At 40.5% G+C, this 9,013-nt stretch overlaps 1 protein-coding gene across 1 annotated transcript; it reads right to left on the bottom strand.

Moving 5' to 3' along the window:
- Positions 1–1,112: 1,112 nt before the first annotated feature.
- On the bottom strand, positions 1,113–7,166 carry Bmp10 (bone morphogenetic protein 10). The gene is made up of 2 exons (XM_005322097.2): positions 6,748–7,166; positions 1,113–2,404 (listed from the first exon to the last, which is right to left on the bottom strand). The coding sequence occupies exons 1-2, from the start codon at positions 7,073–7,075 to the stop codon at positions 1,464–1,466; spliced, it is 1,269 nt and encodes a 422-aa protein (XP_005322154.1). The 5' UTR covers positions 7,076–7,166; the 3' UTR covers positions 1,113–1,463.
- Positions 7,167–9,013: the final 1,847 nt, after the last annotated feature.

The raw sequence follows: 9,013 nt of genomic DNA, 5'->3' as shown, positions 1-9,013 counted from the left end.
CTGCCTGCCAGATCATTCCTGTTGGGAACACTTCCCAGCCCTTAAGTCCTGGCCAGTTCCAAAATGGGAAGAAGGCAAAACGGGAAAGCTGCAAGGTGTTTACCATGAGCAAATCTGATCTCAAAATTCAAGCTAAGTTTGTAAGTCATTTGCTCATGTGCCTACTCCCACATTTCAATGTATTCATCTGGATTCTGGTGTTCTTTTTCTTGTATTTGAGTATTCTTCATGCGTAAAACATGTAATAAAGGTTATTATTAAAATAAAATCGAATTAAATATCATGGGGGAAATCTAGACATTAGATCACTAACTCCTTTCTCCCTGAGAGCGAATCTATTGGAGATCTCCCTCCGGCTCACAGCAGGCCAATGGAGACAGAGGACACAGGATAATTGGGGAAAGAGAGAAAGATGGAAAAGAGAGAAAGCAGAGAAAGTTTATGAAGCACAGACAAGTATTTTAAGAAGTGAAGAATCTGACAAACAGTTCCCTTCTATTTCCCTCCTCTGGCTCTTTGATCATTTTTATTTCATCTAAAAGATTTGATTGTCCAATTAGAACTGCTTTGGATTTTACAAACTCATCTGAAGACACCATCTATATCCTTCCCACCTCTCCCTCTCCCAACTGCTCTATACCCTGCAGCCAGAAAGACCTATCATCTGAGTTCATCCCCAAGTCCCCTCTGTCTTCAATTCTTGACCAGGCGCTACCCTTTAGAGCACTTTAGTCCCTATGGGGCTCCTTCTTTGCTATTGTGCTGTTGTACCTCTGGGGCTACTGCCTCCCGGAGCTGTTTGGTTTCTGTTATCTTAAAAACCTTCCTCTCGAGCATGCAGCCTCCTTCACCAGGCCTGCTGCTCTGAGCCATGGCAGAACTCAACTGACAACAGCTACACTTTCCAGAGTATTTCAGACACTCTGAAGATAACAGGATATCTTCAGATATCTTCCTACAATGGTTAATACTTCCTACGACTATTAAATTCCTGATGTGAATTTAATAGTGACATAGACCCTATTCAGAGAAGAGGTGACCGAGAACATACATTGGCTTTTCATACATATATATTTCAGTGAGTCATACATGTATATGAGTATTATCTTCCTCTAGAGCCAAAAAGATTTTCCTAATTTCATGCATGTCCACATATCCTTATAGACATATTTTCTGATGCTGTATTTTGCTGGGGGTTGCTCTTTCCATATTGATTTGGAGAATAAGTAGTGTGACTTGCCATTCCTATTAAAGATGGGACTGCCTGGAAATGGCAAGTTCAGACAAAAACAGTTTGCAAGGGACTAGATTGTTTAGCAAACTATGCGTTTCCTACAATAAACCAATCTGTCCATTTCCCTAAGGCAGCAAGCCTCTGTTATCTGTACACCCTCATTAAATAGTCTCATTAAATAAAACACAAAATATACACATTTACAGTTATTAAATAAGCCACAGGACTCCTATCTACAGCCACATTCAGAGACCGCCATGCCTTCATATTTAAACTTGTAGGTGACGACACCTTTGTCTAAGTAGAGGATCGAGATGGGTTCGAGCTTGGTTGGCACACAGCAGGCTTTGGAAGCTTTCTGGGAATTCTTGAGGTGGACCAAGGCTTGGATAATGGCATGCTTTGTGGGCGTGAGATGCTCTGCCAGGGGGTAATTACAAACACCACGGCATTCATAGGCTTCGTATCCTGGGGGAGCGATGATCCAGGAGTCCCAGCCAATCTCCTTGAAGTCGATGTACAGCGGGGTCCTCTTGCAGTAGTTTCCTTTGGCGTTCCTTCTGATTCGGGCCGTGGAGTCATAGATGATGTTCGACCTCATCTGTAGCAAAGCCTCTTCCCCAGGTCCATTGGAAAAACCATCCAGGTCCAGGTTATCCAGCTCCGGGATTTGCTCATGGGCGATCATTTCATTCAATTCCTCCTTCTGCTCCTTGTCATTGCTTTGGTCATCAGAATACACAACAAGCAAAGGGTCATGCTTATTCTGGGCACTGGTGTCTATTTCCAGTTGTCCCCTTCCGGCATCTTCGATCTGGTCATGTCTGCTCTCAATGTGGACCTCCAGCTGGTGGGTGGACGAACCTGACTTTTGCCAACGTCTGATGGCATCCGTGACGTCGAAAGTCTCCCACTCACTGTTGGTTCCATAGATCTCCCCTGACACTAGGACTAGCATGTTTCTTTCAGCCTCGTTGTCCCCTTCACTGTCTAGTACTTCAAAAATGGTAATTTTCCGGTCCACTCCATCATATATCATGCGATCTCTTTGCACCAGCGTGTACAGCCTGAGTTCAGCCATGATCACCTCTTCATGGTGAGGGATGGACACGTTGAAGAGGAGAGGGTATTTTCGGAGTCCATTAAAACTGGCTGGTTGAGAAAACAGATCTGGAAAAAAAAAGGGGGGGGAGATTTGCAAAAAATCAGACTTGCTGTATGTTTTATAGAAAAACAGATTTTTTTTTTTTTTACGTCAGAAGAAGGCCTGCTCATGCAGGAAGTTTGATGTAGAGTAAATAAACGGAAAAGATCAATGAAAACAAAAACCATGTTAATATTCTGTGACACAGAAAATACCGAAAGGTCAATGACAGAATGCTAAGCTGAGTTGAGAATTCAGAACTAACACAGAAAATAACCGCCAAACGGATGGGAGAACTCTCAGCTTTCCTTTGAGTTACAGATCTGGAAGGGACCTTGGAGATGGCGTGGAAGAGCACTCTATTTTTCTAACCAGTAAAGAGTCATTAAACGGGGGTATGTGGTGATTGTTTTTTTCTTGCAGTTTCTCATGGATAATGACTTCATGGCTTTTCCTGTTTGTATTTATCATGGGTGGAGATCCCTACAGAGTTGGAGATCTGGCCTTCCAGTTGGGCACTGGTCTTCCTGAAAGATCTTCATGTAGACTTAGAGTTGGTAAATTATGGCTCATGGGCCAAATTGAGCCTGCTACCTGTTTTTGTTTTTTTTTAAATAAAGCTTTATTGGAGCACATTTATTTCACCCATTTATTTCTCCATTGTCTATGGTTGAGGGCAGTGTTAGGTAGTCTCAACAGAGAACATATGACCTGCAAAGTCTAAAATATTGACTATCTCTGGACCTTTGCAGAAAAAAGATTGTTGGCCTTGGCTCTAGTCAACAAAGCCTATCAGGGTCAATAACAACAGCCATTAATCAGGGACCACAGCAGTTGATTTTGTGATCCTTTATAGGGAGGAGTAGGAGAAAATGAATACTGAGGGCAGATGGATTGCCTTAGTCTTGTACCTCCACCACCTTGCAAGGAGTTCAGCATGCATACAAATCATTCAAGAATCTTTATGAAACACTTCTTAAAAGTTCCTTTAGTCATGGAAGCACACCTCCAAACTATCATGTTGACTTTCTATCTGAGATTTTTACAGTGAGCCCAAAGCTCCTGCATACTTGACTTAGGCAATATATATCTATAAAGAATCCCTGAGGACATCTGTCATCAGACTGTCCAAGGATTCCACAACACCAAGGACCACCAATTGAGGGGTTCTCTATCATCTTTAGCAACATTCCCCAATTGTATATCCAGCTAATGATTTCAGTGGGATCCCTACCAGATTATATTCTTTTCATACTTTTATTCAACTTTATATAATTAGTTTATACTTAATGTCTCTTAAAAGACCAGAAAGGCTTATGGTTGAGGTGATAATTATTTGGAGTTTTACAAAATCTACATTAATAAAGATATGTAATGATTTTTCATGTACTTCACAATTTGCTCTGGATACCACCCCAAATAACCTTCCACGCTGTTAGTGGGAAATACTGACCTATGCAATGAATTTCAACTCACTGGGATGACTGTCAAGACCCGCTTTAACTGGGTCTTGGTCTTTCGATCCAGCCACAGTTCCTATTCATCCTCTATAGTGCACAGAACATTGCAATTGCTCTATTAATATTTTTTTTGACAATTAGATAAGACATCTGAAGACTGATATCTTCATGTCCTAAAAAAACACCTCCCCTTTTTCCTGTATTTTGCACACTTAAATATACTCTTTTTATCTTCAGAAGGCCCTCTTGCCTCACCTTCCCCTATCCATCTCTGGCCTCTCCCCTATGAGACCTCCTTACAACAAATCCCTATCTGAAAGCTTCCTCCGTTATGAGTCACTTGAGCACTTGCTCTCTCTGACTTCCCTCTGACTTTTGTCATTTACTCTGTTTCTGTTGTAATTTTTATGAATGAATCTTCACAACTAGATTGCCAGCATCCTTGAGGCAGTTACTATGACTCAAACTCCCTATTACATCTGTATTTTACCATGATGCCTTAAACAGAGACAGAGTCTTAAGATGTTAATTATTTGTTGATTCTGGGCATCAAGCCAACTGAGTTAAGGGCATGACATATATCGATAACATATCAGGTTTGGGCGTAAGAAACAGAAGTAACTTGGGAGTTGTCTCTCTGGTATAAAAATTAGGGAGACTACTTCCTCTGGACAGGGAACACAAAAAGACCAAAAATGGGAGAGGAGACTGGTCTCTCCATGAGAAAAGTGCAAAGTAAAAGTTCACTGTAGTGGCAGAGAGAGTTTGCAAAGGCAAATAAGGAAAAATTTGCATAATGGATATTATTAAAAAAATGGTGCTAATGGATAGACTAACTGTATTTGTCATGGTGGATGCTTACATATGTGCAAACCTATCTGATTATATACCTTAAATAAATGCAGATATCTGTATGACTATTATAACCCAATAAAATTGTTTTTTTTCTTAAATTAACTCACTGAAGTTCTTTTCATACGCAGATGCAGTGAGTGATAGATGGACGAGTTACATTTGAGAGTAAGAGAACTCATGTTCTTCACAAATTTCACATGCCAAGGGCTTTGCAAGTGTGACCTGAAGTAGTTCTTACAATGTCCCCATAATTCAAGTAGGATCCTCTGTCTATTTTGCACCCAAAGAGACTAGATCTCAATGCAGAGAACCGACTTCCCTAGACAATGCAGGGAGGGAGGAGTGGAGCTAGGGAACCAAAGGCATTGTTTTCCCATTTTGGATATGGCACTTGCTTTTTCCACGTGAGTTAAGTTTGGAGATTTTGGGTCTAAACTGAGCAGAACTGAAGGACCAGATGGGCGATCATAGCAGCCAACAGAGTGATACCGGTGAGGGGACATTTGTCTTCAGACTGCATTTCCTCCCACAGACTGGCAGAGGGAGGTGTAGGGGCTGAGTGCCCACAGAGACACGTGCTCCTGCCCACACTGATCTTCAGCAATAACAAACTGGGTAGACTTCACATTCTGACATGGCTTCCCCAAATCCTCCGCAGGAGAAGTGAGAACGGAAAGTGTTCTTGCTTTTCAGGGCTTGCAGACACTTCTCCACCCACACCCTGAGCCAGACACTTAGGGACAAGTGCTGAGAGGCATTAGGAAGCATACCCACAGTAGGAGGTTGCTCAGTTTCCAATTCAAACTCTCCTCCAAAAGGAATCTTTAAGCTTGGCTTTTCTACTGGGAATATGTTACTACATATACATTTTAGCAGTCAATTTTAAAGGCAAATAATATCTCAAGGCATAAGATATACCTGGTCAGCATTCATTCCAATGCCTACAATTTTAAGCAATGCATTCATAACAATAAAAGTTTTTCCAGCCCTTCATAGGAAACCAAAGTGCTTATCTGTAGCCTCACATGATTCCCTCAACTGTGTTATGTTGGTATTACAGCTCCCATTTTATGGATAAGGAAATTGAGGCTTGGATAGAGTAAATTAATTATCCATAAATACCCAAGTCAACCAACTCTAAAAATTTCACATCTTGAGTTCTTTCTTGCCACTGCTTTTTGGCTTTCAGAACATCTGGACAACATCAATCAAAACCTCTTTTATGTCTGCTTAATGATTGTAAAAGCATGATTGGAAAATACTAAAGAATTCATCTCCTTCAATCCACAGCTTCTATCATAGATAATTTTCCTCTACTAGTACCGTACTAAATGAAGGACTAACTTGCTAGCTCTCTAGATCTGGTTACTGAATTTAAAGATGTGAGAGGAGAAAATACATTTCTCAGCAATAATTTAAAGCTTGTACATTCCTCTTCATAAAGATACAGAAATGACAAGCTGGATCATTAGTTGCATACTTCCTATAAACAGCGCTCCAAGGATGTACATAACATATCAAAACACAGTTCAACCTCAGGAAGCATCTGCACAATCCAAGTCTCCATCCTATTCTAAGATTTCTTAAATAACGTAACAAAATAGAAGCATCCAAAGTTTGAGCAAAACAACAACATAAAAAAAAACATATAACTTTCCAGGCTTTTATTTATTTATTTTTTTTTTTACTATTTCCATTCTAAGTAAAAACCAAAATGGAAATTGAGGCCCATCTGGAAAGTGACAAAAATATAAGCAGTCCACCAATAGTTTTGTGTTACTTGTTGCCTAAATTGAAACTTTTTAAAGATCTTAGGATATCGTAACTATAGACATTCTGCGGCTTTTTATTAAAAGGTGTTTTTCTGTGTCTTTTGGGGGGGTTCCAAAACAACCATATAAATGGTAGAGATCAAAATTGGCACTGTTTGGGGTTATCGGTATATATGTACCCCCAAATGGATGTATTCATCCTTATCCATATTCCCATGCATTGAAAATTACCTTCTTGGAAAAAGCCCAAGCCAAAGTTCATCAGTGAAAATGCAGACTTACCTTCATTCTTGAAACTCCTGATGATGTTGGCAGAGGGCATGGAGGTCCGGTCTGTGGCGAACTTGTTGTAGAGTTCCAGCATGTACTCTGGTGGGTCCACCTTGGCTGAGTCCTGCATAGGGATGTCCGACAGGTTCAACGTCTTGAGGAACTCGTCCTTCATGCTCTGCAGCAGGGTGTTAAAGTCAACACCATCTTGCTCTGAGAAGACATCATCAAAGAAGGGCATATCTTCTTCCAGAGGCTCAAGGCCCATGATGGGACTGCCAGAAACGGAGTGAGCCACCAGGCAGAAGACAGCGCACAGCCGCAGGACCAGAGAATCCATGACTCCGCTCAAGCCCCCAGGCCAACCCAGGAAAGTCTAGCTCTCCTGAGCTCTAAGTGGCAGTTTTATCTAGCAGAGCGTAAATGTCTCATGTCACTGCCGACAAGTTTGGAAGCTCTTCCTCTCTCTCCCCCTCCCCCTTTCATTCTTCCTCTCCCCCCAAAAGTCAGGTTGCAGTAATTGGCTAACAAAATCCCCTAGAGGGGCCTAGCCTTTCTTATCTCCTTAGTATAAACTTGTGCACTAGATTTTGTTTCTATCTTGCAATCCCTTTTTTCTTTTAATGAGCATTTTGTAAACATTTCCACATTCTGACACTGGTTGAGAGATAGGACAATTTTCTCCTTGCAAAGGCTCTTGCTTCCTTTCAACAAAAATGCCTATATTCTGCTTTTATGGCATTCAGTGTCACACATACGTACAATAGATATTAAGAACCAACCTGATATACACCAACGGTGATACATCTTCGTGCAAGTGATTGGGCTTACAGTGTCAAATAGACATTTCTGAAGACGAACCCAATAGTTAACTTCAAGTTAGATAAATCAACATAAATGAATTTAAATAAACTTTGGAACCTACATTTTTAGAAATAGGAAAGTATGAACTTCATGGTCAATGGCCTTTTTTCCTACAGATTCCATCAGGCTAAAATGACTTTTGAAAAATAATTAATTAAGCAAGTGCTTAATTATAATGGCTACTAAAATTTATTAAGTGCTTCCCACAAATAGGCATTGTGCTGAGTGCCTCATATATACCATCTAGTGTACTTCCTGTAGTGATCCTATTATTATCCCCACTGTGTGTGGAGGTATAAACATGTATATTTACACACTGAGGTTCCATAGCTTGCCAGAAGTCACAAAGCTACAAAGTGAGAAAGCCACAGGTTAAACCCAGGAAGTCTGGTTCTTATGAAAGAAAACACAATCTTAATTTAAAACCACTCTTCCATTAGACTAGGGCATAAGTCCCAATGTTGAAAAGCCATCCAGTCCCCAGAACAGCCCTGCACTGGTCAGGTACAACCACCAGGTGACAAGTAGCAAATTACAGCTGGATGTGGACCTCGGTTCCTTTGCTTGTGCAAGTAACTATTATATGACAAAAATCTCTGCCAAATTTGTCTCTAAGACTATATCAAATCAGTCATCAGAAAAAAAAAAGTGAAAGCTCCAGCAAAAGTTTGTCAAGCATTAATTACTAGGCAGATGAAATATGCCAAATGCCTTGATCTAAAGGGGGAAAAAAATGGCAGACACGATTGTGTCCAGTTTAGGAAACACAAATCAGGCTTATCACGCTTTCCACCCGAATGGCTGCAGTAGCAGCCATAGAGCAGTCAGGGTGACCCTGTGGACAACCGCAGGGAATGATTTTCCCGCTGGGGCAGAGGTATTGGTATCTCTCTGGTTTGTTTAGTGCACTCCCTGTGCAACTATTCAGGCAGCCCAAAGCTGCTACTTTCAGAGGACAGGATCTGATATTTGTTAAACTGGAATACATTCGTTTGCAAGCTATATTTTCCTGCATTTACCCTGAACAGTTACCCAGAATATTTTGAATTTTCTCTTTTCACCAGACTTCCCAAGGTTTCTAGTCATCTTCCAAATATTTCTCCTCCTGTAAAATTTTACAATGATTTTTTTTAGTTACCATAGAAAGGATTACATTTTGTTTAGTAGCTATTAAATGCCCATTTGTCTAACAGTTGATGATTTTCATTTAATGTTCTATTTTGATTAAAGTTCCTGCTCTTATAGAAAGAAAGAAAGAAAGAAAGAAAGAAAGAAAGAAAGAAAGAAAGAAGGAAGGAAGGAAAGAAAGAAAGAAAGAAATTGTAGACTGAATATATCCCAAACAGGTGCCCAAGTGAGTTGAGTCCTAAAGCCATAGCCTGTTCCGTGGGTGGGACATTTTATTTATTTGTTT

Source organism: Ictidomys tridecemlineatus, chromosome 12, assembly GCF_052094955.1.
Source record: "Ictidomys tridecemlineatus isolate mIctTri1 chromosome 12, mIctTri1.hap1, whole genome shotgun sequence".
NCBI classification, from domain to species: Eukaryota; Metazoa; Chordata; class Mammalia; order Rodentia; family Sciuridae; genus Ictidomys; species Ictidomys tridecemlineatus.
Note: the sequence above shows the minus strand (reverse complement) of the source record. Positions and strands in the feature narration are given on the sequence as shown.